Here is a 27,910-nt window from a genome sequence, read left to right as displayed (position 1 = left end):
GATCAATTCGGGGTAAGATTGACATCTTTAAAAATTAAATCTTTGCTATCCAAGAACATGATTATGTGCCACCTTTTATTTAGGTCTTCTTTACTGTCCTCAATTAGATTTTATATTCCCCTCACAAGATTTGTCAGATTAGTATTTTCATTTTGTAGGAATAAGCTGTATTTTTTGTTAATGTATTTTGTTTATTGTTAATGAAATGCTCTTGACTTTTATAGTAATATTATATCTAGAAACCTTGTTATATTCTTATAGTAAGGAACTGCTTTTTCAGGGGGGCCTAGCAGGCTCACTCAGCAGAGCATGCAACTGTTCTCTCAGGATGTTGAGGTCAAGCTCCACGTCGGGTGTGGAGCCTACTCCAAAAAAAAAAAAAAAAAAAAGGAACTTTTTCACATTGTTATGTGGAGTATGATGTTTGCCATAGGTTTCTTGCAGATGCTCTTATTCTGGTTTAAGAAAATTGTTGAATTTGGGGCGCCTGGGTGGCTCAGTGGTTGTTAAGGCCTCTACCTTCGACTCAGGTCATGATCCCAGGGTCCTGGGATCCAGCTCTGCATCGGGCTCTCTGCTCAGAGATTTTTCTCCTTTCTTGACTTCTTTTTGGATTAACCAAGTATTTCCACTTTTTTTTTTTTTTAAAGATTTTACCCATTTATTTGACAGACAGAGATCACAAATAGGCAGAGAGCCTGGCAGAGAGACACAGCCTCCAAAGGCGGAGGCTCAATCCACTGAGCCACCTAGGTGCCCCTATTTCCACTTTTCTCACGTTAGCTTATTATTCTTTTAGTAGTTACTCTAAAGATTACAACCTGCATCTTTGACTTGTAAAGACTGCTCTAGATTAGTACCTTTACCACTTCACAGATATGCAAGGACCTTAGAACACTTTTATTCCCTTCCTGACTTGTGTACTATTGCTGGGAAGTGTTACAGTTCTATAAATAGTCTAACTGCTCTAAGACTTTATTTCTGCTTTATACAATCAATATTACAATGAATATTTACTTAGCTTTACCGACTTTTTTTTTAACCCTTTTGTTACTCTTCACTCCTTTATTTCTGTTCTTCTACTTAGGATCATTTTCCTTCCTAAGGAGCTAAAGCAAGGGGCACCTGGGTGGCTCAGTTGGTTAAGCATCCAATTCTTGATTTTGGCTCAGGTCACTGATCCCGGGGTCCTGGGATGGAGCCCTACATCGGGCTCTGCACTCAGCAGGGAGTCTGCTTGAGGATTCTGTCTCTCCCTCTGCCCCTCTCCCCTACTTGCATGCTCTCAAATAAATGAATCTTGTTTAAAAAATTTTAAAAGCACTAAAGGAAAAGCCTAAAGAACTCTGCTCAGTATTTTTCTTTTAAAGATTTTATTTGGGCGCCTGGGTGGCTCAGTGGGTTAAAGCCTCTGCCTTCAGCTCAGATCATGATCCCGGGGTCCTGGGATAGAGCCCCGCATTGGGCTCTCTGCTCAGCAGGGAGCCTGCTTCCCCCTCGCTCTCTGCCTGCCTCTCGGCCTGCTTGTGATCTCTGTGTGTCAAATAAATAAATAAAATCTTTAAAAAATAAATAATTAATTTTTAAACAGATTTTATTTATTTGACAGAGACACAGCAAGAGAGGGAATACAAGCAGGGGGAGTGGGAGAGTGAGGAAGCAGGAAGCCCGATACAGGGCTCCATCCAGTACCCTGGGATGATGACCTGAGCCAAAGATAGATGCCCAACGACTGAGCCACCCAGGGGCCCCTCTGCTTAGTATTTTAATGTAGTATTTGTCTTAAAATGTCTGTATTTGTCCCCCCCCCTTTTTTGAATAGTATTTTTGCTAAGAACTATAGGTGGGTATTGATATTTCAGTACTTTATGTCTTTGATTACATTCTGATTCCCAGCCCATTAGTCATCTGTCAGTCTTCTGCTTCTCCTTTGAAGAATCATTTGTTTTTCCCCTCTGTCTGCTTTCAAGATTTTCTCCTTGTGTTGTAGTTTTATTAATTTTACTGTGATAAGTACATGTGGTTTCCTTTTTATTTGCCCAGCTTGCTGTTCACAGGGTTTCTTGAACCTTGGGTTTGCCCGACTTTCATCAGTTTCAGAAAAGTCCTAGCCATTATGTCATCAGATTTCTGCTCCATTTTATTTCTTCTCTCCTGTGGGAGCCAATGACACATTAGACTGCCATTTTGTTTCTTCATCCTCTTTTCTGTATTTTCCCTTTTATTTTCCTGCTCAGGGCCTCAGTCTGGATATTTCCTGCTGGATTATTTTATAGGTCAGCTGTAACTAATGTATTAAACCCATCTCTTGGCATTCCTAGTTTCAGTTACTCTATTTTTTAATTCTAGAGTTTCCATGTGATTGTTTTTGATCGATTCTGGTTGTCTGCTAACATTCTTCTTCATCTGGTCACAGATTTCCTTGGCCATATTCAGTTATTAAATACCCTTGTCCAGTATCTACATCCCATCTGGGTCTTTTTCTTTTTCCTGTTTTCTCTTTTGGTGTACAGTCATTTAGTTCTTTGTCTGCTATGCTTGGTAATTTTTATCTAGAAACTACATGAAAACAGCTTGGCTCAGGATGATTTTCTGTTCTTCAAGAAAAGGTTTACTTTTGCTTCTTTTTTTTCTTAAGACTTTATTTATTTGACAGATCACAAGTAGGCAGAGAGAGAGGAGGAAGCAGGCTCCGTGTTCAACAGAGAGCCCGATGCGGGGCTCGATCCCAGGACCCTGGGATCATGACCTGAGCTGAAGGCAGAGGCTTTAACCCACTGAGCCACCCAGACGCCCCTACTTTTGCTTCTTACAGGCAGTCAGAGTAGAGCCAGACCATCTTTTTTTTTTTTTTTTTTTTTTTTTTAGGGCCAGACCATCTTAATCCAGTATGGGATTGAACTGTTTCAGAGCTGGGTGTTTTGAGACAGTCTGTTTCTACTTATCCTCATCCTAGTGTGCACTCCCCAGGGAATCCCAGAGATAGCCTGTGGCATGTCCTAAGCCCCTCCTCCTTGGTAGACCATGAACTCCATTTTCATCTCTCCCACTGGAGACTACTGGAAGCATTGCTTAACTTAATGCATTCCCCTGAAAGTCCTGTCTTCAGTTTTGGCTTCCCTAATTTCAGAAACTGCCTCAGGCTCTGCTCAGCTTCTCAGCCCCCTAACCACCACTTTCTGCTTGGATTTTCCACCTCTCAGCCTTGTGCTGTTCATAAATTGGGAGAAGCCATAGGGTAGAAGCAGTGCAGAGTATCAGACTGGCCTGAATATTGTTTCCTTCTTGCTGGCATCTTAGCCTCTCAGATTCTGGTTGCTTTGGTAATTTATTAATGCCTTGAGATTTTCTGGGGATTTGTTTTGGGTTCTACTTAGTTTTTTCCTTTGTTCTTAGTGGGAGGGGTCAGTCTGTTTCCTACTAACTGGTTTTTCATGGCCAGAAACAGAAGTCATTAGAATTTTCTAATTTTGGATCAGTCTTGTATTACCAGGATAAACCCAAGTTAATATGGATATATTATCATATTAGTATGCTGGTGGTCTTGATTTGATAATATCTGACTTAATACTTTTGCCTTTGTTCATGAGAGTTGGCTGGTAATTTTCCTTTCTCATACTTGTCCTATTTTAGTATTAATGTTATCCAGCTTCATAAAATGAGTTTGAGATGTTTCCTCTATTCATATGCAATTTTGTTTAATAACAACAAAATTACCTTTTATTTTACCATTCTGTAGAACTATTTATTTATTTAAGATTTTATTTATTTGACAGAGATCACAAGTAGGCTGAGACAGGCAGAGAAAGAGGAGGAAGCAGGCTCCCTGCTGAGCAGAGAGCCTCCATTTTGTAGAACTTTTTTTTTTTTAAGATTTTATTTATTTATTTGACAGACAGAGTTCACAAGTAGGCAGAGAGAGAGAGAGAGAGGAGGAAGCAGGCTCCCTGCTGAGCAGAGAGCCCGATGTGGGGCTTGATCCCAGGACTCTGGGATCATGACCTGAGCTGAAGGCAGAGGCTTTAACCCACTGAGCCACCCAGGCGCCCCCATTTTGTAGAACTTTTAAAAAAAGATATTTTCCAGGGGTACCTGGATGGCTTAGCTGGTCAAGCCTCTGCCTTCGCCTCAGGTTATGATCCCAGAGTCCTGGGATCAAGCCCCACATTGGGCTCCCTGCTCATCAACTGGAGTCTGCTTCTCCCTTTGCAGTTCTGCTTGTGCACACTCTGTCAAGCACATAAATAAAATCTTTTTTAAAAGTCTTTTCCAGGGGCACCCGGCTGGCTTAGTTGGTGGAATACACAACTCTTGATCTTGAGGTCTTGAGTTCAAGCATCATGTTGAGTGTAGAGATTACTTTAAAATCTTTTAGGGGCACCTGGGTGGCTCAGTGGGTTAAAGCCTCTGCCTTCGGCTCAGGTCACGATCCCAGGGTCCTGGGATTGAGCCCCACATCGGGCTTTCTGCTCGGCAAGGAGCCTGCTTCCTCCCTCTCTCTCTGCCTGCCTCTCTGCCTCCTTGTGATCTCTGTCTGTCAGATGAATAAATAAAATCTTAAAAAAAAAAAAGAAGAAGAAGAAGAAGAAGTCTTTTCCAGGGGCACCTGGCTGGCTCAGTTGGTGGAATACACAACTCTTGATCTTGAGGTCATGAGTTCAAGCACCATGTTGAGTGTAGAGATTACTTTAAAATCTTTTAGGGGCCCCTGGGTGGCTCAGTGGGTTAAAGCCTCTGCCTTCAGCTCAGGTCATGATCCCAGGATCCTGGGATCCAGCCCCGCATCAGGCTCTCTGCTTGGCGAGGAGCCTGCTTCCCTTCCTCTCTCTCTGCCTGCCTCTCTGCCTCCTTGTGATCTCTGTCTGTAAAATAAATAAATAAAATCTTTTTTAAAAAGTTAAAAAAGGGGCGCCTGGGTGGCTCAGTGGGTTAAGCCTCTGTCTTCGGCTCAGGTCGTGATCCCAGGGTCCTGGGATCGAGCCCCGCTTTGGGCTCTCTGCTCAACAGGGAGCCTGCTTCCTCCTCTCTCTCTGCCTGCCTCTCTGCCTACTTGTGATCTCTGTCAAATAAATAAATAAAAATCTAAAAAATAAAATAAAATAAAAATAATAAATAATAAATAATTCTAAAACTTTTTAAAATAATGTATCTTTTCTACTACGGTATGTCATATGGCTGTTTTTCCATTCATAATCTTTTTTTGTTTGCACCTACCTCCTTTTTATTTTGATCAGCCTGGCAGGGTTTATTAATTTTATTAATCCTCTATTATATCTTGGTCTATTTATTAAATTTCTGCTCTTTTGGGATTCATTGTATTGTTCCTTCACTAATGTCTTAAACTGGATACTTATTTTTTTCCAGCCTCTGAAAACATGTTTTGAAACCTCTGGATCTCTTTAAGTACTACTTTAGCCATATCTAACAAGTTAGGACATGTAATATTTCTAAATGCCACTGTGATTCCTTTGACCAGTGTGTTACTTAGATGTTTATGGTTTTGTTTTTTAAGTAAACCCTACACAGCGTGGAGCTCAAAAATCACAATTTTGAGATCAAGTCGCACATTCCACCAACTGAGCCAGCCAGGCACCCCTATTTTTATGTTTTTAATCATGAAGAGTTTATATATGAAAACCTTATTCCTCTTGTATGGCTAAATAATACTCCACTGTATGTATGTATATACAATTTTATTGGTTTATCTGAGAGAGCACAAGAGTGGGGAGGGAGAAGCAGACTCCCTGCTGAGCAGAAAGGGTTGACTCTGGGATCATGACCCAAGCCAAAAGCAGACGCTCAACCACTTGAGTCACCCGGACATCCCTCCATTCATCTATTGCTGAGGACTTGGGTGGCTTCCACCTTTGACTACTGTGGATAATGCCACTATGAATACTGGCATACAGGTAATCTGTTTACTCTCTGCTTTCATTTATTTGGGGGTATATACCTAGGAGTAGAATTTTTTAGTTATATGGTAACTGGATGGATGTTTAACTTTTTTTGAGGTGAACTGCCAGACCGCAGCAGTAGTGCCATTTTACATTCCCACCAGTGAGGCACAAGGGTTCTGGTTTCCCCACATCTTTGCAAACTTTGGGTTTTTGGTTTTGGTGGTTTTATTTCATTACCAGGTATCCTAATGGGTGTGAAGTGATATCTTGTGGTTCTGATTTGCAGCTCCCTGATGGCTAATGATGTTGAGGATACACTTACTGAACATTGGTGTATATGGAAATGTCTGTTCAGCTCCATGCTCCTTTTTTTTTTTTTTTTTTTAAGATTTTTTATTTATTTATTTGACAGACAGAAATCACAAGTAGACGGAGAGGCAGGCAGAGAGAGAGGAGGAAGCAGGCTCCCCGCTGAGCAGAGAGCCGGATGTGGGACTCGATCGCAGGACGCTGGGATCATGACCTGAGCCGAAGGCAGCGGCTTAACCCACTGAGCCACCCAGGCGCCCTCCATGCTCCTTTTTTAATTGGATTATTTTTGTTGTGGGGTTATAGGAGTTCTTTATTATCTGGATGTTAACCCTTTATTAGATACGTAATTTGCAAGCAATTTTCCCATTTGGTGGGCTGTCATTCCACTTTCTTCATAGTATTCTTTGATACATAAAAATTTTCCATTTTACTAAAGCCATATTTATCTTTTGTTGCCTGTACTTCTGGAGTCTTAAACTACTGCCCAGTTCAAAGTCATAAAGATTTGCTGTTTTTATCTAAGAGTTTTATAGATTAGATAGAGTCATTCTTAATGAATGAACTTCATTCATTTGCTTGTAGATAGTTGTAGATTTGCAACTTCATTCTTCTGCTTGTAGATAGTTTTTCCAGCACTCTGCTAAAGAGACTGTCTTTCCCCATCCACACTCATTCTGGAATGACAGAATACTACACCCAAAGGAACTCACCCCACACTTTTCCATTGTCGTAGTTGAGAAATTTGCTGTTGAATTCATTTCTTTAGCAGAAAGATTGTTTTTAATCTTTCCTTGCCCTTTGGCTGCTTTCTAGGAGCATCTCTGTTTTCTATTTTACCGGCAACGTGAATTTGCTTGGGATTCATTTGGCTCCTGAGTACCAGGTGTCAGCTATTTCTGGAAAGTTCTAAATCATGTCTGCTCTCTTCTTGTAGAGCTGACCCATGTACACAGAGGCCCACTCTCTTTAATGTCTCTTAGCCCCTTTCTTTTTTGATAGTTTCTTTCATATTTAGTTGCTGCTTTTATTTCTTAAGAAATTAGGTACCCAAGTGCAGTCTTATGGTTGGGAATTCTCAGAAGACACCTTTCCTTTTATTCCTACTTCACTCTAGACCAAGTGTCTCCATTACCTGTCTTAAGAAGGGGGTGAGGAGTGGCTCATTTTATTCCTGGCAGGTTATTTATTTGAAAAAAGATCTTGTGGGGCGCCTGGGTGGCTCAGTAGGTTAAAGCCTCTGCCTTCGCCTCAGGTTATGATCTCAGGGTCCTGGGATCGAGCCCCACATCGGACTCTCTGCTCAACGGGCAGCCTACTCCCCACCCCACCCCACCCCCGCCTACTTGGGATCTCTGTCTGTCAAATAAATAAAATCTTTAAAAAAAAAAAAAAAATTTGTTACCAAGCATTTGAAGCATTTCGCACCAGGAGCCTTTTTGCTCCTCTTCTCCTAGTCCTGGGGCCCCATAGCAGGTTTTATTCTTTGTGCTGTCCCACAGTGGCCCTGGTTTCTCCGATGGCCTGGTTTTTCTCTCATGCTAGCTCTGAGCTCCACTGTCTCATTTTCTTCTCAGAGCACCTCAATCCCAGCCTTGAACGACCGCTTGATATATTCATGGCTTTCCACCATTTTCTAGCAAGAACTATCTGGTGAATGTTCGTGTGCCATTTGCTGTGCCTGTAATCTCTTTAGCTCCTTTTTAATTACTTTCTAAATAAGGCAAAATTCTTCCTTGATGAGCTCTTATAAAGTAGATCAGTGTGAGAGAGGGGCCAGGCCTGCATCCCAGGTGGGCAGGAGTTCCTAAAGCACAGGAATGGGGGTCGTGTTCAGCCTCATCTTCTCCCCCCCTCACAGTGCAAAGCTCCCCACCCCCTGGTGCTGAACCAGGCACAGGAAAGCTCCTGCTGCAGTCCACATCCCCTTTTCATTTCAAGTAAGAGATGACTGGCTTCTCCCCTCAAGGCATGCTGCTTTGGAAAACTCAAAACTGACACCTCAATCCAGACAGGCAGCCCACTTCACACTCAGTGCTGACGAGTTCTGTCACAGGAGAGTTCAATGTCGATTTCCTCTTTACTCTGTTTTGCTTTGGTGATTCTACGGCAGCTGAGAAATCGTACTATCTTTATACCACAACTAGTGAAAGATCAGCCTTATATTCCTGGTCTGAGATCTTCATGGCTAACTCTCCTGTTGGATTCTATTTGCTTATATTTGATGAGACTTTTACATTTATGTTCAGAATGAAAGTGGTCTGTTCTTGGCATGTCCTATCTATTCTCAGGGCTCCTGAAATGAGCAGTGTTACTTCCTATGTTTACGGACTCTCTGGAACAATCTCAATGTATGATACTGGGATTTTCTGTTCTGTAAAGGTTTTATCAAACATCACCTGTAAAACTACATAGTTTAGCTTGGCTCCTTTTTCTGGGAAGATTTTTAACCTCTTCAGTTTTTTTTTTTAAAACAGCTTTGGTCTAATAAGATTTTCTGTTTCTTCCTGACTCTAAGATAATTTAGGTTTTCCTGGAAATTTTTTCCATTTAAACTCAATTTTCAAATCTATTGCCATAAAATATATGTAGGAACTAAGACATGGCACTCACTTTATCTGTATTGTTTGTATTTTTCACAAGGGCTGATTAAAGTGGGCGTAAAATGAAGACCAGATGCCATTCACCAAAAGATGATTGGTAACCTGAGTGGGGTCAAGGGGATAAAAGCCCTGATCCTGCCTTCTACCCCAACAAACGCTATGCTCTGCTCAGTCTCCACCTTCTCTTTCTCAGTCTTAGGAAAAGTCCTCAGTGCTGTGGGCAGTGCCCAGCTACTGATGTCCCAGAAATTCCAGCAGTTCCGGGGCCTCTGTGAGCAAAACCTGGTGAGTGTGACTCTTCCTCCTCCACCGTGGGCCTTCCAGACTTTGCCTTCCTGCCAGATTAGCCCCTCTAAGCCTCTGTGCTCTCCTCCCTAACACAGAGAAGGTGCTGGTGACACATGTCCATGCCTCGCACAAGGAAAAGAGCCTTCCAAATTTCTAATGCCTCTTCAAATAGAAAAGCAAAGCCTATGTGAAAGGAGCCACATGAAACTTAAAAATCAGCACTGACTCAGTTGTATTAAACATGCTCTAAGACGTCGGGTGAGGACTGGAGACATATCACCCCCTGGCCTTCCCTATCAGGAGGGTGGCTTTTCCTGTGGACGCCTCACCTCACTCCCCATAGCCACGGACAGCATGCTCCTAGGGCTGGAGGATAAGGGCGAGTGTTTATCTCCAGGACCTGCAGAGATCCTGATGACTGGCTGGGGCAGTCATCATGAGCAGTGTGTTGTCAGAGAACAGACTAGGGGGACAGAAACCCTGTGGGTTCTGTAAATATACCCATCTGGCTGTGCTCCTGGCTTCTTCCTGCCTCACTGTGAGACCACAGCCAGGAGCTTCTATACAATGAGAAGAGATCTCAGCCTGACATATATTAGGAGCATGACGGCCTTCCTCCTTGTAGTCCTACAGTGGTGGTCAAGGCCTCAGTTCCATGTATGTACAGGGCCTGCTCTCTTTCTCCCAAAGATCTGCACCATCTCGGGGCTGGCAGTGACCAGGAACTTGCTTCATTCCCTCCTACAGATCTTGATGTTGGGAAGTGGGGAGAAGCAAGATGAGGCTTCCAGGGACCCTAACCAGAGCTGGCAGGGTCACGAGACCATACTTGGTGTGGGGTGCAGAACAAGCGTCTGCCTTGCTCGCCCCACTGATCCCCATCTCCCTCTGCAGAACCCTGAAGCCAACCCACGTCCGACAGCCCAGGACCTGGCAGGGTTCTGGGACCTGCTACAGCTGTCCATCGAGGACATCAGCATGAAGTTTGATGAACTCTACCACCTCAAGGCCAACAGCTGGCAGCTGGTGGAAACCCCCGAGAAGAGGAAGGTGAGCATGGAGCAGTGCGGAGGGGAAGTCCAGGGACAAATTCCTGGTCGGCAATAACGCTGCCCACATCGGTCAGTGCTGCTTGGCTCCCTTCTCCGTGTGTCGTCTTTGAGCTGGGGGCTCACGTCCATCAGTGCGCAGGGTCCATGCTTGGCTCTCGTCCAGCATGCTGCTCGCTCTGTGTAGTCGAGGCTGCCCCCTGAAGCATGCCATCCCACCCTGCATGTTCAGAAAGGGGGCTCCTAGGAGACAGATGCCCACAGTCCTGAGCACAGGTAGAGACATGGCTGTCAGAACTCTGGAGGCAGATCAGTCCTACTGGGGCCAGCCTCTCCCATGAGATGCGGCTTCCTTCCATAAAACCATGGCACCCAGGGACCCCTGTGGTTACTGGGTACTGAACCACGGCCCCTGTGAGTTCTGACCCCCTGAAAAAGCCTGTGAAATGTGGCCTGGGAGTCCGAGGTCCTGAATTTAAATCCCAGCCCAGGCCATGTGACTCAGGCTCCCCATGGTTCAGAGCAGGGGTGGGAACAGGTGCTGTGTCCATCCCTTCCTGCTAGAACATTCTAGAATCCTAAGCTTGCGTTTTGCTCCTATGCCTTGTGCTATTCCCACTATCATCGCTTCTTGTGGCTTTCTGATTCCACATGTGTGTTGCTTGTGCCTGATGTGGGGAGGCTGGGGTGGAGGCCCCAGCTGCCAGCATCAAGTGAGAGGTAACGCCCCACAAAAGGTGCACCTTTATTTTATTTTTCTTCCCTCCTCACTGTCTCACTAAAGGAAGAGAAGAAACCACCCCCTCCGGTCCCAAAGAAGCCAGCTAAATCCAAGCCGGCAGTGAGCCGCGACAAGGCCTCCGATGCCGGGGACAAGCAGCGTCAGGAGGCCCGCAAGAGACTCCTGGCGGCTAAGCGGGCAGCTTCTGTGCGGCAGAATTCAGCCACGGAGAGTGCGGACAGCATCGAGATTTATGTCCCTGAGGCCCAGACCCGACTCTGAGACCAGAAAGTGGGAAGCAAACAATTTTAAGTCATTAAAAAAACAAACAAACACACAAACTAAATGTGAACGGAACACCATTTTCTCAACCTTTAAGATGGTTATTCTGTCCAGAGACCCTGAGCCAACTTTCAATTGATGCATACAAGGGCTCACAATTTGGCTTTTTTGGGTCCCTCCCAGCTTTAGGTTAATGAAGACTTCATACAAAAAAAAGTCAACAGAAACACAAAACTCTCAAACTTTTTTTCCCCTCTGGTTGGCCACGGTGGGCTAGGTAGACGGACCTCGGCACCTCCTGGCCCAGCCTCCAGACTGCGGTCTTTTTACTTGTTCTATCTCACGAGAACTCGCACTAGCTTGTTTACAAGACGAGGACAGTCCGAGGACAGCCTTGGGTCCCTGCCATGTCCTTCCTCCTCTTCCCGCTACCCTGCTCTGACCTTGCAGTTTTCATTCTTCTGTTCGTCTCCTCTCCCTTCAGAGCTCACCCTGGGGCTCCCGGCTGTGGTCTCACCGGCTTGCCAACTCTGGGCCCTGCGTGCAGCTGCCAGCCTGGAGAGCCAGACCCGCGCCCCTGCCCCAGCGCTCCCAGTTGCTCATGCGCACACGCAGGCGCAGGCGCTGGCCCCGCAGCAGCAGCAGCCCCGGGCAGGGGGGAGGGGAGGTCTCCGAGAAGGGGAGGAGGGTTCAGGGCTTTGGGGGGGGACAATGAGATAAAAGCCACCGTTACCACACTCCAGACTCCCGCCTCTTTCTTCTCTCCAGCCCCCTCTTCCTTCAGTAAAATGTCTGACTCAGAGTGACTTGCAGGGGATACTCAAGAGAGGGACCCCATTTTCCAGGGGTCGCCTGTCCCTGGCCGAGCCTGTGTACAGCACCTGAGGGGCAGGCGGCTGTGTCTGTATGTATGTGTACATATGCACATAGACCTTAGAGTGTATATTTAACAAACGCCCATCTGCTCACCCATGCCCCCCAGCGCCGCCGCTGGCTCTCGGGGCACCTGGCAGGAGGCGGGTGTGTGAATAGCATATATTTTTACATGTACTATATCTAGGTGTGTGTACAAGTGTGTGTAAAAATATATACCTTGTGTGTAAGCGGCCTTTTTTTTTGGTCTCCCACCTGCCCCCTGCCGTGGGCCCATCCGCCCTGCCTCTTGAGTTTTCTATTCTTTTTTTTTACCCCAATCATCCTTCTCTCTCCCACCCCACACCGCCCCCAGCCCCCCAGCCCAGCCCCACTCCCAGGGTGGCGTCAGCCTGAGCTGCAGTGGCCGAGGCCTGCAAGATTGGGGGCGGGAGGGGGGAGGGGGGAGGGGGTGGCCCAGCACACGAGGGCTGTTCTCTCTACCATGGAGATGACGATGGCATTGGAGATGTCCTCATGTCCGGCACTCGCTGCAGGGGCCCCGGGTGAACAGAGGGCCTGCTCTGGGGCCCCATTCCAGCCTGGCCGCCGTCTGTGACCTTGGGCAAGTCACTTGACCTCTGTGTGCCTCAACTTCCTCCTCTGTAAAATGGGGACAGTCCCTGCCCCTCCCTACCTCACAGGCATGTTGTGAGAATAAATGAGGTAACGTGTACCAAGGGCTCATGGTGTTCTTACAGCGGGCAGGGCCAGGCTGGGGTGAGATGGGCGGAGGGGACATCCGGGAGACTGAGTGAGAACCCTTGCCACACAGCAGCTCTTTGGAGACAGGCTGACTTGTGTGCAAACCGTCACTCCAGCTCTGGCACAACCTGGCTCACAACCCTGGGCAAGAAAGCTGCCCTTGGTTCCCTGACTTTACAAATGAGTAACATCCCCCTTAACCTGCCTCCTGTGAGAAACAGACAACCCATCATTGCTCCATGGAAGCCAAGCTGGGCTGCCCTGGCCCACCCCCCCCAGACCCAGGACCAGTACTCTGTCCCCTCTGCTGCGGCCTCCCCCTGACAGCTGTGTGCACTCAACACACCTCCTGAGCACCTGCTCCAACAGCCCCGCACCTGGCAGGCGGTCACAGAACCACACTCTGGTGGAGGAGAAAGACACTGAATGAGGCCTACGTGAGTTTAAGTCTACCACAGGCAGCAGAAGAGAAGATGCAGCACCAGGAGGCTGCAGGAAGCGACAGAGCAACCCCACACACAGCCTGGGGCGCAGCACTCTGCTCCAGCCCAGAGGCACCAAGGGTATTAACCTGCTCTGGGGGACGGCAGGTCCGGGGAGAGTGCGTTCCAGGCAGAAGGATGTTCAACTATAATGCCCCATGGTACAAACATGGTTTTCAGGAAGTTTCAGGCCAAGCTGGGCTCCAGACGCCTGGTCTCCTTCCTCCTCCCGCCACCCAGCTAAGATGCAGTGACCTTGGGCTCAGGGGATGCACAGAACTGCCTCCCAGCTCCACCTGGTCCCTCCTGAGCTCCACTCCTCCCTCAGGCCAGACCCCCATGCTTGGTGCTCAGAGCCTCATGCCCTCCTCTCTGGATCCTGTTAGTGGCACGCACAGCAGGGCGGCAGAGCCACCCTCCGGGGGCGGGTACTCCCTGGACCTATCCCCGCCCTGTGGGGAAGTGATTAGAAGAGTAAGTGAAGAGGTTGCAGGTGGCCTTGGGCACTGAGCGGGACCCTCAGAGCGGTGAGTGAATGCTGGAGGGGTCCACGAGCGAGCTAGCTAGCAGCCCAGCTCTATTCCTGACAGGCCTCAGGGGAAGAGGGGGGACACCTACCCCTCAGGGCCTGAGTGTTCCTGCCACAGCAGGGGAGTGGCCCTGGCAGTTGGATCAGGGTCTCCTGCAAGGATCCTAAACTCCCTACAGCGGAGCACGGAGAGCAGGAAGCATGTGACGTGCAGCATCGGGGCCTCCACTCCTAGCTCTGCTGCTGCCACAGTGAAGAAAGAACAGGATAATGAACACCATGTCCTTCACCCAAAATCAGCAACTGTCAACAACTACCATATTTGCACCATCCCTCGCAGGCCCATTCAAACACGCCTCACTTCTCCCCGAGCCATTTGAAACCTAGCTGCATACACCATACTTTACCCCAAACACACCAGGCACCGCCTGAGAATAAGGACATTCCTGCATGACCACAATACCACTGTCACCCTCTAACGTAAAAAAGGAGTGGTCCACGAGCACCCCCCAACCCCATGACCCAGAAGAGTGCCAAGGCCCAGACATGAATATGAAAGCACAGCCACACTCCAAAGTCCCCAGTAATGTCCTCTCTGGCTCTTCCTTTGTACCCGCCCGGGATACACCCAAGGGTCGCTCACTGCTCTCAGTTACGATGTCTCGTAGTCTCACTGAACCAGACCTGACATTCAGGACATGACGTCTTTTAAGTATCCATGCATCTTGGGGCACCTGGGTGGCTTGGTCAGGTAAGCGCCTGCCTTCAGCTCAGGTCATGATCCCAAGGTCCTGGGATCGAGTCCCACATGGGGCTCTGCTGAGTGGGAGCCTGCTTCTCCGTCTCCTCCTTGCTTGTCCTCTCTCTCGCTATCTCTGTCATCATCTCTCACAAATAAATAAATAAAATCATTTTTTAAAAAGTATCCAAGGATCTTGCAGAGTGTTGCATGGTCTAGAAGTATGTATTCTCATGACTAGATTTCTATAAAACAGTATGAGCCAGAACATGACTAAGATAATATCTCATTCTCTGTACTTCCATCAAGAAGGCATTTGACTATTTAGGAAAAGACCAACAGCAGCTTCCCAGAGAAGCTGCATTTCCAAAGCTGGGCTCTGAAGGGACAGAAAGGGGTCAGGAGGGAGAGACTGCAAGCTGCGGGGTGCTGGGGGAGAGGCAAAGGGAGCCTGAGCCTGTGCGCTAAGCCGGGGTCCCTGAGAACCATCCTCAGGGCGGCACATCCTAGGGCAGGAGCTCCAGGGTCCCTAGTTGTTCCCAAGACTGGCATCTCCCCCACCCCATGGCCTAAGCTGAGAGAGTAGGCCAGGCTGCAGCCAGGAGCAGCACTGGGTTCAGAGGCCTGGCCAGGACAGCAGGACAAAGCCATTGCCAGGTGGCCTGCCAGCCAGCAACATGTAGATGCTAGCACAGTTAAAAGTGCTGCTGCGGACCTCCAGCCCGCTAGAGAAGTTGTTCCCACCATCATCACTGGACAAGGTGAAAGGCGAAGGGAGAAGCCAGCTCCCTGCTGAGCAAGGAGCCTGAGTCAAAGGCAGACACTGAATAAATGGCCGGAGACACCAAGGCGCCCTGGAGTGGAGTTTCTGAGAGAAACACAGAATGAAGTACTGTCCCCTGCGCTTTGGAATCTGGCTGACCTGAAAAATCCATGTGGCCCTCACTGCACCTCCCACAGCAGCCAGAGGGTCTTTATGAAGTCCTGACTCCATTAGCACCAGAAGTCACCTTCTGCGCAGAAGCCTTTGCAGCCCGCCTGGTGCCAGCAGAAGAAAACCCAGCCTTCCCACCTTGGCCCAAGAGGCCCCTGCCCAGCTCTCCCACTACACCTCCCATGGGATCCCACCCTAGCTTCACCTCAGGCCTGGAACAGGGAGCATAGCTCCCCACCAATGCAGTTAACGTAACCCTTCCTCAGCCCTCAGGTTAGCTCCCAAAGTCCCTGGGCCAGGCCAGGCTGGGGCAAAAACCCCTGCTCTGGACTGGGAGCATGAGAGCCACTTGGCTTGTCTCTCTTTGTTGCGGTCGCTGATGTGGTAATACTCCTATCTGTGCAGCTATATGAGTATCTGTCTCCACAAGGAGATGGTGGGCTCCCAGAGAACAGGAAGTAAGGTTTTTCCACCAGCCTCAGTGCCTAGCACAGACGAGAGCTTCATTATTTCCCAGCTGGCTCAGCCGGTGGAGCATGCGATTCTTGATCTTGGGGTGGTAAGTTCGAGCCCCACATTAGGTATAGAGATGACATAAAAACAAAAGTTTAGGGGAAAAAAGGAAATATTATTTCCTAAATGAATGAGCTTGCTGAGGGAAGGAGGGGCGGGACTTCACAGAGAAGACAGTATTGGAGCTGGGCTCTGAAAGATGAACAGGGGTTCTCCAAGCTGAGGCAGAGAAAGGCAAGCACAGAAGCTGAAGTGTGAGACTGCTGCTGCACAGGAAGGGCCTCAAATGCCACGTTAAGTAGTAAAGGCTCTAAATGGAACGGGGACCTTTCCTCCTACAGAAGCCACCTTCCCATGAGACAGGGGCCCCCAGTTCCAGCGTCCAGGGGTGGCCATGGTCCCCTAATGACCAGCCAGCATCAGGGTTTAATCTCTAGCACGTGTGCAGAGAGCCCAAACCTGGTGACGCCCTGTGACCAACAGGAAACATGGGCCTTTGGGGGGCCTCAAATGCTATGGCTCCAACCTTCCATAGACTGACAGATGACTCCCACATCTGACTCTGCAACCCCAATTTCCTTGAACTCCACACTTCCCATTCACATCTCTACCTCTCAAAATGAACATGTCCACCAACCAGCAGAAGTAAAACGAAGTGAGAAGGGCCAGAAAGTCACCACGAAGCAACTGTCCCAGCAACAACTAAATCACCAGTGGGTGTCACAAGTTGGTGAAAGTTTGCTGAGAAGCAGAATGTTTGGTCTCAAAGGAGCACCCCACAAACGACTTACTCATGAAATACGGATTAATAAAGGGGAAAATTATAACTTTCTGATGGATAACCCAGCAGATACCACCTTAAAAAGATGGTGAAGTTGGGGCGCCTGGGTGGCGCAGTGGGTTGGGCCACTGCCTTCGGCTCGGGTCGTGGTCTCAGGGTCCTGGGATCAAGTCCCACATCGGGCTCTCTGCTCAGCAGGGAGCCTGCTTCCCTCTCTCTCTCTCTCTGCCTGCCTCTTCATCTGCTTGTGATTTCTCTCTGTCAAATAAATAAATAAAATCTTTAAAAAAAAAAAAAAAAAGATGGTCAAGTTATTGTTGCTGGTGAGGGAAAAAAATAATGTCCTATGTCTTCTGTTGAGACACACAGAGAAAGGCACATCATTTCTGTGATATTCCTGTCAAAAATCCACCACCAGAGGGGTGCCCGAGTGGCTTAGTTGGTTGAGCATCAGACTCTTGATCTCGGCTCAGGTCATGATCTCAGGGCTGTGAGATCCAGCCTGGAGTTGGGCTCTGCACTCAGCAGGGAGTCTGCTGGACACCCAATCCTCTCTCTCTCTCCCTCTGCCCTTCCCCCTGCTCATGCTTCTACCTGTCCATGCACACTCTCTCTTTCAAATAAATAATTTTTTAAAAAATCCGTAACTTGAAGCTAATCATGAGGAAGGACCATGTAACTGGCCTGGACTCTCTGAAAATGTCAATGTCTTAAAAAACAAAAGCTAATTAACAGTTCAATGTTAAGAGAGATTAAAGCGGGGCGCTTGGGTGGCTCAGATGGTTGAGTGTCTGCTTTTGGCTCAGGTTATGATCTCCAGGTGGTGGGAGCCCCACTTTTGGCTCCCGGCTCAGCATGGAGTCTGCTTCTCCCCCTCCCTCTGTCCCCCTGCTTGTGTTCTGTCTCTCCTTCTATCGAATAAATAAAAAAATCTTATAAAAAAAAAAAGAGAGATTAAAGACATCTCAATAGATAGATAAAAAGGGCTTGATAAAACCCAACATCCTTTCATAATAAAAACATTCAACCAGCAATAGATCTTCTTCAAGCTGATAAAGGGCATCCAAGAAAAACCCACAGCTACTATCATATTTAATGATGAATGACTGAGCTTTTGCCATACGTTCAGAAACAAGACAAGGGTGTCTGCTTTTACTACTACTTTTTTTTTAAATTTATTTATTTATTACAGGGTATGCATAAGATAGCAAACAAATGCGGGAGGGGGTGGGAAGGAGAGGTGGGCGGGGGAAGCAGTGCAGGGGGAGAAGGAGGGAGAGACTCTCAAAGCAGACTCCCCGTTGAACATGGCCCATCATGGGGCTCCACAAGAGGCTCCATCCCAGAACCCTGAGATCATGACCTGAGTCAAAATCAAGATTCGGACATTCAACTGACTGAGCCACCCAGGTGCCCCCAATTTTACTACTTCTATTTGATGTATTGGAAGGCAATGTTGCCCAGGCAACAGAATGAATGAATGAATGAATGAATAAAACCCAGCTTGAGGGGTGCCTGGATGGCTCAGTGGGTTAAAGCCTCTGCCTTCAGCTCAGGTCATGATCCCAGGGTCCTGGGATGAAGCCCCACAGCGGGCTCTCTGCTCAGCAGGGAGCCTGCTTCCTCCTCTCTCTCTCTCTGCCTGCCTCTCTGCCTACTTGTGATCTGTTAAATAAATAAATAAAATCTTCTAAAAAAAAAAAGAAAAGAAACCCAGATTAAGAAGAAAGAAGTTAAACTATCTCTATTTGCAGATAACATGATCTTTCATATAGAAAATCTTAAAATATCCATAAATAAACTATGAGTTAATAAATGAGTTCAGTAATGTTCTTGGAAGTAAGATCAATACACAAAAATCAATTGAAGGCCGCCTGGGTTGTGGTGATGGCTGCCCAACAATAGGAATGTGCTTACTGCACCCCCAACTACAGATTTCAAATGCTTAAATGGTAATTTTTATGTTTTGTTGTTTTTTTTTTTTACACCCCCTCCACACACACACAAAAATTAAAGAAATATGATAACCTTAGATTGGCTGCTGGACCAGAAAAAAATTCCTGTAAAGGACATTATTGGGATCATTGACAAAATTTGAATATAGATTGTAAATTAGGTAACAGTATTAAATCAATGTTAAAATTTTTCTAATACTAGGGGCACCTGGGTGGCTCAGTGGGTTAAAGCCTCTGCCTTTGGCTCAGGTCATGGTCCCAGGGTCCTGGGATCGAGCCCCGCATCAGGCTCTCTGCTCAGCAGGGAGCCTGCTTCCTCCTCTCTCTCTGCCTGCCTCTCTGGCTACCTGTGATCTCTCTGTCTCTGTCAAGTAAATAGATAAAATCTTTTTTAAAAAAAAAATTTTTTTTCCTTTTTTTTTTTTTTTTAAAGACTTTTTATTTATTTATTTGACAGAGAGAGAGCACAAGTAGGCAGAGAGGCAGGCAGAGAGACAGAGAGGAGGAAGCAGGCTCCCTGCTGAGCAGAAAGCCCGATGCGGGACTCGATCCAAGGACCCTGAGATCATGACCTGAGCCGAAGGCTGCGGCTCAACCCACTGAGCCACTCAGGCGCCCCCAAAATTTTTTTTTTCTAATACTGATAAATGTACTATGGATTTGGAAAAGAATCTCCTTTTCAGGAGATACTCACTGAAGTATTTCCAGGTAAAAAGTAATAAAGAATGCAAGTTACTCTCAAATGATGTTGGTGGGAGCAAGATATCCACACATACACATAAACACACAGAAGAGGATATAATAAAGCCAAATGTCAACAATTGGAGAATCTGGGTGAACTCTTAGAATAAAGGTATAAGTACCATACAAAGTCTGAAATTATTTCAAAATTAACTGTTGTTTTTTTTTAAAAAAAATGAACAGGTCCAAAACAGAACTATGATCTCGCTTCAAACCTACTTCTTCCACAGTAGACCCATGTTAGAAAGTGGTAGCTCTCTCTCTCCCACCGCTCACACCAAAACCCTTGGAATCAACCTCGACTCTGTTCTTTCACACACATTCCAATCCATGTGCAAATCCTACTGGATGCAACTTCAGAATATTTCCAGAACCCCACCCTTCTCCCCCGCCCCGCTGCTACCACCCTAGCCTGAACACTTGCCGGAAAGCTCCTCGCTGGTCTCACCCAGATGGATTCAATTAATACATAAACCAGACCATGCCATCCTTCTGCTCAGAACTCTGATGTCTCATGGAGGCCTACAAGGCGCCCCAGGCTACGTCCCCACTGCTTCTGAGAGCTCATCTCTCACCCTTCTCCCCAGTCACACTCCCCTCTGGCTGCTCCTAGACCAGGAGTTGGCAAACTCTCCCTACCTGCCTCAAACCCTCCCTGGGCATGACTTCTGGTTGTCCCAATGTCACAGGAGGCACCCTCCTCTCTCTCTTTTGTAACTGCTTTATTCTTCTTCAAGGAACTCACTTCTCTCCCCAAGCCATGGAGCTACTCGTTCATCGTAGTTCCCTCATAAAAACTGCTTCCCTGGGGTGATTACTTTAGTTCAGTGCTGTTTCCCCAGCACCCAACACAGTGCCCCACACCTAAGATGTCGGTTCGTCTCGACAAGAGTAAGTAACTGGGTGTTGGAAGGTCTGCACTGCTCCTCAGTGGGCTGGGGGTGGGGGAGGGACGGGAAAGCATGCCTGGAGTCCAGGTGGGTAGGGTGTTCCTGCAAGGGTCAAAGTGATGGACAGGACTTGATGCAGAATGGGGGAGTGGGGGGGAGGAGGTCTGTCCTCTCTGACTCCCTCTTCGGACTAATGCCAACAAGAGTGGGTAAGGGGTGCTGCCACCCTGAGGAAGCCCCAGGCTCCCCCAGCCCCTGCCCCTCTCACTGGCTCCGAGGGTGCTACTTGGCTCTTTCTGGCCACTCTTTTTTCCTGAATCTTCACCATCACCCTCCCATTTTATGGGAAACTGACGCCAGCAGGAAAGGACAGTGATCTGGCAGAGGTGGGCTGTCCCCAGCACAGTCCTCCTACCCAAGCCCCACGTGAGCCCCCACACCAGCAGGGACCTGAATGACCCTTCACATGAGGATGGCGGAGCCATCTGACATGCCTTCTTTTGGACTGGTGACAAAAGCCATACTTGGCCTAATGGAAGAAAGCCCTCCCACGGGAATGGGCCAGGCAGTGGGGGCCTTTGGGGGAAAGTTGGGGGGAGGGCCTGAGAACTAGAGAATGCCCCCTAGGTGTTGTGCCTGCCTCAATGGGGAGGAAAGGGCAGCCCAATAAATCCCCCTCCCCTAACAATCAGGAGCAAGCGGTCGCAGCGTTGCCCCGCATCACCTCCCCTGCCTACTCAGGGAAGACGCCCCCGCCTTCGGCCAGTGGGTCAAGGCCAAATAAGGCTGCGCCAGAGTACAGACCGCCCCGCCCCGCCGCGCGCATTCTTCTGCCTTGTAAGGCCCGCGCCGCCCCGCCCACTGAGCCCGGAGCCGACCGACAGCCCGCCGCCCCGCACCGGCTCCGCACATCGAGAGAGCTCCTTCTCCACACCAGGTGGGAGTCGCGGCCGCGGGGGAGCTAGACGAGGCGGTGTGACAGCCCCACAGACAGGGATGCCCGAGGGTCTCAGCGAGGGCAGCCCTCATAGGGCTGGGGCTGCGAGTTGCGGAGCAGACCGGGACTCTGGCAGGGGGGTGGGCAGCAGGGAAACTGTTCCAGACTGGGGTAGCCACTGGTCCTTTGGCGAGGGAACTCTGCCAGGCCCTGCCCCTTTATTATGGAGTTTCAGAGCCAAATCCAGAGCTCTGGGGGGTCCAGAAGGGGGGGGGGGATGTGGTCGCCGGTGTTCCCTGCCCCAGTAAACCCATGTGTCAGACAGGAAACTGAGCCTTCTAAGTCTCCTGGAGACTCCTCCAGAACTCCTGGGGCAGAAGAGAGGGATGGAGCCGGGGAGAAAATCTGTCCCTCCACACACACCGACGCTGTGTGCGTGCACTTGGGGGTTCTACGCGCTCCAACATCCGCCCAAATATGCCTGTTGGGTGGAGAGGGTCTGCCAAGGGCTCTGGGGGTTGGACAGGGACCTGGGCTCTGTCCAGGTCCGAGGGGGGACCTCGGACTCTCTACCCCCCCTCTCCAGCCCTACAACTGCCCTGAGGAATGAGTCATATAACTCAGCCACAGAGGAGGTGATTTTACTAGCAAGGCATCAGGTACTACCAGCCATAGGGACGAGATAATGGGGGACACAGGCCTTGTCTTTGCTGTTATGGGGGGATTTCAAACACCAGAAGGGGGGAGGTGGCACCTAGTTGCAGCCAAACACTAGTTATATCTAATCCCTAGTGTCTACAACCTCCAGGAGCAGGAGGGGATGGCTCTAGGGCTAAGGACCTAGCCTGCCTCTGACCCCTTTTTCTTGACCGCCTAGAAGCTGCCTCTGGTCACAGAAAGCCCTCAGCTGCAGCAGGCCCACCACAAGCCTCTCAGGATGTGTGTTTCTGTGTTCAGGCATCAGGGGTGCCAAGGGCTGGCCATTATCACCCACTGACTCAAGCCTAGCCCAAGCGTAGCCCAAGCTTTTGCTCTCTATCCCTCTCGTGGGCATGCCACTTCCCTTCTTGGGCATCACTTCTTAAACTGCACAGTCAGGTGGGGGAGGGGGTGCCCTCACCCTGCTTCCCAACATTGCTGGGATGGATAAACCCTGAAGTTCAGTGCTTTCAGCCACGATATCGCTTCGGGATCAAAGAGGGTGGGGAAGGGGGAGGCCTTGAAGACAGAAGAGCCCAGCCAGTATCACAACAGTGGGCGAGGTCCTAGCCATTCCTGCTTCCGGCTGCAGCTTCCTCTGTTCTCCAGGCTGTGCAGGCTGTGTGTTCTCTGGGGCTGTGCAGACAGGATGGGGTTGGCAATAGTGATGATAACCATCACAGCCTCTCATGGCCATGGACTACTTCTTGGCTGCCTTCTGTTAGTGCCATGAATCCAAGTTCCCAGTGATCAACAGGCTTAGGGAAGGACTGAGGCCCTCAAAGCACAAAACCCCTGCTGATGCCACCACCCCACACCGACCCAGGTCAGATGAGAAGGGCTTTTGTCTACCCACCCCGAGCCACATGAGAATCATCCAGGGCCAGGTGTGTCAGGCCAGTGGCACACAGCAGCCTGTGTGTCATGCCTACAGGTGGCCCTGTGGAAGGGTCGGGGCTGGCCAGGATCCCTGCTCAGGGATTAAGAGCTCAAACACCACAGTCTGAGAACGACTGGAACAGAGTCATGGGATAAAGGCCTGGCACCATTCAGGGCTAAAAACAGGCAGAGACTTCCTGGAAGCCCTCAACCAAGGGCAGAGGAGAAAGGGGGACAGTAATCCTGGAGCCTCCGCCACGCCCACAACTGCCCCAGCTGAAGGGAATACAGCTCTACATCTTCAGGGGAAGAGTCCTCACAGGCCATAACAGGTTCAGGGAAAGAGCACCTTGCTGGGCCTCAGTTTCCCCATCTGTGCAGTGGGGGCAATAGCCTGGCTGCAGTTGCCCTCACAGCTATTCATTAAACAACCATCTGTTAGCCTGTTAGTAAATCAGGGGAGGGAGAGGAAGACCTCTAAGTGCTTACTGTCAGACCAAGGGTGTGGGAAATGCTCCCCAAGGGGGTGTCTCAAGAACTAGGCTGGAAAAGGAAGGGTGTTCAGGGTGGGGGTGACCAAGAAAGTCAGTCTGAGGTTGTCTGGGAAACCTCCAGAGGTCCAGCATGGCAGAATCACAGGCAGCTAGAGGAACACAGTGAAGGGTCCCATGGTCAATCAGAGCAAAAGGTTGGAGGGGTTCACGCAGGGTCCTGAATGCTAGGCTCAGGGGCCTATTTATTCCAGGAACTTTCAAGGGCTTCAAGGTGAAATGACAGGTGGTACAGGTCTGGATCTCTGTGGGTTGGGAGAGACTGGCTGGAAGCTAGGAGGCCAGATCTAGACAAGGGTGACAAGAAGCTGGGTCTCCCAGCCCAGGGGAGCCTCATACCCCTATAAGCACGGCAGAGTGAAAACAAATCAGGTCTATCACCCACCTAAGGGGCTGGTCAAGTGTGGGCAGGTTGGGGGAGGGAAGACTTCCCAGAGCATATGCCTTCTAAAACATCCAGAGCCTGGAACACAGAGGGATGGGGAGGAGGGAGGAGGGAGCAGGAGGAGGAGAAGGAGGAGGAGATGACAAGAATGTCAGGAATGCAGGGCCACTGATCCAGCTCCTTGCTGCTGGAGCAAGGAGGAGGAGCTGGCCGGAACCTCACAGCCTTCTACTTTTCAGCCCACTTTCTCACTTGGAGGGAGAGAGATGGACAGTGTAAATGCTATAACGAATTAAGAGAGAGAAAGCGAAGACAGGTTGGCACAGAATCCAGTCCTAAGCGTCTTACCCAAACAGCCACAGCAAAAATAGCTTACTTTGTGCCTGGCACCATTCCAGGGGCTTCTCGGGCACGAATTATTCCCTGCTGCTGGGCATTCCTCATGTCCCCATTCCCAGATGAGGAAACTCAGAGAGGTAGAGAAATTGTTAATGATCGCAGAGCCCACGCCTGTCTGCTTTTGTGATGAGCTGGGTGACAGGAGCCCCAAGCCTATGGGAGGCCTTGAATGCCAGGTCCAGGCACTGACAGCCAGGCTTAAGTAGGCAGGAAGATCCCCTGACCCAGGGTCCTAGGCTCTTCCCCCAACACCCACTTCCTGCAGGGAAGCCCCACCCACCTGAAGCCAAGATGTCCAGTAAGCGGGCCAAGGCCAAAACCACCAAGAAGCGGCCACAGAGGGCCACATCGAATGTCTTCGCGATGTTTGACCAGTCCCAGATCCAGGAGTTTAAGGAGGCCTTCAACATGATCGACCAAAACCGAGATGGCTTCATCGACAAGGAAGACTTGCATGACATGCTGGCCTCACTCGGTGAGCAGGGACGGGGTGGCTGGGGTCCAAGTGGGTCCTGTGAGGGTTGCAACTGAAACAGGCAGTGGGCTATTCAACACGTATGGAGTCCTTTCCATGTAGAGACAGGTGGTACCCACCCTGGCAAGCAGATGCCAGTACTTTCTCCATTTAACAGATAGGTAAACTGAGGCATGGAGCAGTTGGGCACTGGATCTGAACCCAGACAGGCTCACTCTGGAGCCAGACTGCCTCAGGCAGATTTGTGGTTGGGCTGCCTGGTTCCACTTCATTTAAAGAAAAGGATGAGTGACTAAAGAAAGTTGGAACTGCACAGACCTTCCATTGTGCAGATGGAGAACTGAGGCTGGAGGGGAGGCCAGAGTGCCTCCCTCCTTCAGAAGTCACCCATGCCGGGTCCTTAGAGCCTCTCTGACTCCGGCCACTTCCCTAGAATCAGAATCTTAGAGCTGAAAGAGCTCAGGAACCTGCTCAGATGGGGAACCCCACCCCCTGTGGCCCTACCCCCACATCTCCCCTGTGCTCATCACAGATACCACCCTGAGCCCCGGTTCCTGGCAGACCCTTCAACCAGATGAGACACTGGCTGGGGGAGAGAAGAAGCCTCTGGCAGAAGAGGAGGCAGCCTGTGCTTGTCAAGCCCCAAGCACTGAGGCCAGACAGGCCCAAGGGAGTCTCTGGCCCTGCCCCTCACAGTGGGGCCACCCACTCTGCCCATTTCCCTTCCTGTGAAGTGGTGACCAAGGCCCTCATGTACACGCCCAGGAAGTCCAGTGGGAGGACTGGGCAACCCTGAGTTGGGGGGGCTGACGTGGGACCCTGGGCTTCTATCCAGAAAAACTTGCATTCCTGTTTGTAGCTCTTGTCGGTGGGGTCGCAGGTCAGGCGTGGCCTTCTGGTAGGAACATCAACCCCGGTTAACAAGCAAGAGCAGCCCATAACACAAACAGCAGCAGCTGCACAAGTGTCTTTAATCTCCCCGCTATCCTGCGACACAGATGTGACTGGGGCATTTCGGTGACCTCACAACATGGTGAAAGTTAACCCAGACAGGCAGGCTGGGCTGCAGATGCCGCAGGCAGTCAGTACATTGCGGCCCTCACACCCCGGAGGGCATGGATATCCGGACCAGAGGCCTTAACTGGTCAAAGCGGCCTGGAGAGCCCAGGGGAGGGAGCAGTCAGAACGCTGACCATCCCAACAAGACGCTCTACAGTTTACAGAGCTCATCGTCTCCTGCCTGTGGGATTCTCACCGGCCATGAAGGGAGGGGGCAGGGAGGAGGGAGGGGACAGGGCAGTGACAGCAGGAATGTCCCACCTGCCACAGGGAAGAACCCCACCGACGAGTACCTTGAGGGCATGATGAGCGAGGCCCCAGGGCCCATCAACTTCACCATGTTTCTCACCATGTTTGGGGAGAAGCTGAACGGCACAGACCCTGAAGACGTGATCCGAAACGCCTTCGCCTGCTTCGACGAGGAGGCCTCAGGTCAGCAGCCTTCCGCTGGAGGCCTGGACAGGGCTGGGGCTGAGTATTTTACCCAGGGTATCCCCAAGGATGCAAGTGGGGCTGCGCAGGGACTTCAGGGCCCCTGTCCCCAAAGGTCAGAACAGAAATCCCCCATCTGCTGGGATTTCCGTAGCTGCAACTAAGCTGTGTCCTTGTTCCCTTCCCCCAGACACTAGACCACAACAGCCCACATCCACTAAGGCTTCCCACATCCCGAGTTTACCTGTTGGCCCAGCACAATGCCCCCATTTTAGACCTCCCCAGAAACCAAATCATTCCAGGCCCTTCTGGCCAATAAGGTGCAAAAACCAGCCCCCATCCTCAGACCTCACAAAGGATTTCTGTCCCACAGCTGGTCTGTCCCAGAGACAGGCAGAGTGACCCTGGCACCAATTTCAGAAGTTTCGCGGTGCCCACAGGCCCAATCAGAACATCTTCCTGACTACCTTCATGGTCCCCTACCAGAGTGGCACATTTTCATCTCTATTTTCCAGATCAAACAGGCACTGACAGGTTAAATAACTTGCCTATGGTCACACAGCCAGGAAAGGGGATGAGCATGCAAACTCAGGCAGTGGAACTCTAGGGCTCAGGTCAAAGTAAGACATATCCAGCCCACACACTCACAGGCCCAAGGACCCCACAGAAACACTGCAGAACCCCTCCCTCTGGGGCCCTGAAGAGTTGAACTAGCCAGAGACTCACTGCAAGGACTGCTGAGGGACCACATGGTGAGGGTGTGAGGGATGTTCCAGCCTGAGTCCCTATCTCATGGACCCTGGCCCTGCCCCCAGGTTTTATCCACGAGGACCACCTTCGGGAGCTACTCACCACCATGGGAGACCGCTTCACAGACGAAGAAGTGGACGAGATGTACCGAGAGGCACCCATTGATAAGAAAGGCAACTTCAACTACGTGGAGTTCACCCGCATCCTCAAGCATGGGGCCAAGGACAAGGACGATTAGGCCACCCCAGCCCCCCAGCCCCAGGCCCCTGTTCCACTCTCTTGCTCCCCACACTCACTGTGCTCCATGCCCGTGACCCCACAGGATTTTCTCAGGGGATCCTCCTTCTGAGGGGCTAGGGGCCCAGCTCCCCGTGGAGGAACAGGCTGAAAGCACACAGTGCCAGGCAAGGGGTGCAAGGCCAATGTGAGGCAGGTGTTCCACCGTGACCTCCCACCACCCCAAGAGAGGACTGTCTTCTCAGGAGCTTGGCCTCATGGCTGCTCACCACAGGACGGGCCCTGTGTCCTGTTGGACCCAAGTTCACGTGCACCCCCACACAGGGAATGACCACTCTTTCCCAGCCACTGCCACTGCCACAAAGCTCACCAAGGTCGCTTCTCAGAACAGGATGCCAGACCCCTCCTCTGTGCCCTGCCCAGCCACTCCACCATGAGTATAATCCAGAAGACGCATGTAGGCTGGAAATTGGACCCAGGGGAGGCAGAGTCTCCAATAGAAGTCTGAGCACTGCTTTGGGTCTGTGTGTCTGTTGTTGGGGTGAAATAGAGGAGCTCCTAGTCCCTAAAGAATCTCCTGCCCTCTCCTGTCCCTAGTGGCTGCCCAGACCCCTCCCCCACTCCCAGCTGGGGTAAGGCTCCCCTGAGACCAGACCAGGAATGGGGACGGGGGCAGACATAAGTGCTGCAGAAAACAGTCCTCCTGGGAGAGAGAGGCCCAAGTGGGGAGGACCCTCAGGAATCACCACAGTGTATCTCTGTGGGGTGGTTCTGTGG

General features: G+C 50.0%; 2 protein-coding genes and 1 long non-coding RNA gene across 8 annotated transcripts in view; 2 read left to right on the top strand and 1 right to left on the bottom strand.

Annotated features, from left to right (window-relative positions):
• The window catches only part of DLGAP4 (DLG associated protein 4), a 141,247-nt gene extending 128,510 nt beyond the window's left edge, over positions 1-12,737 (top strand). For all 6 annotated transcript variants that reach the window (XM_032350754.1, XM_032350752.1, XM_032350753.1 and 3 more), the window contains 3 exons: positions 9,003-9,094; positions 9,992-10,147; positions 10,931-12,737. In XM_032350754.1, the coding sequence (XP_032206645.1) occupies positions 9,003-9,094; positions 9,992-10,147; positions 10,931-11,149 (467 nt within the window). In that variant the 3' untranslated portion in view covers positions 11,150-12,737. The remainder of the gene's footprint in view (positions 1-9,002; positions 9,095-9,991; positions 10,148-10,930) is intronic.
• The window catches only part of LOC116595005, a 90,564-nt gene that overhangs the window by 37,827 nt on the left and 24,827 nt on the right, over positions 1-27,910 (bottom strand). The gene's annotated exons all lie outside the window — the stretch shown is intronic.
• MYL9 (myosin light chain 9) lies at positions 21,161-27,648 on the top strand. Its single transcript, XM_032350776.1, has 4 exons — positions 21,161-21,267; positions 24,446-24,655; positions 25,985-26,146; positions 26,962-27,648. The coding sequence occupies exons 2-4, from the start codon at positions 24,472-24,474 to the stop codon at positions 27,132-27,134; spliced, it is 519 nt and encodes a 172-aa protein (XP_032206667.1). The 5' UTR covers positions 21,161-21,267; positions 24,446-24,471; the 3' UTR covers positions 27,135-27,648.

The sequence above is a fragment of the Mustela erminea genome, chromosome 7 (genome assembly GCF_009829155.1).
Source record: "Mustela erminea isolate mMusErm1 chromosome 7, mMusErm1.Pri, whole genome shotgun sequence".
Classification (NCBI taxonomy): domain Eukaryota; kingdom Metazoa; phylum Chordata; class Mammalia; order Carnivora; family Mustelidae; genus Mustela; species Mustela erminea.
Note: the sequence above shows the minus strand (reverse complement) of the source record. Positions and strands in the feature narration are given on the sequence as shown.

Coding starts and splice junctions, on each gene's coding strand:
- MYL9 (XM_032350776.1), top strand. CDS start 24,472: ATGTCCAGTAAGCGGGCCAAGGCCAAAACCACCAAGAAGCGGCCACAG. Junction 24,656..25,984: donor TGACATGCTGGCCTCACTCG/GTGAGCAGGGAC, acceptor CACCTGCCACAG/GGAAGAACCCCACCGACGAG. Junction 26,147..26,961: donor CTTCGACGAGGAGGCCTCAG/GTCAGCAGCCTT, acceptor CCCTGCCCCCAG/GTTTTATCCACGAGGACCAC.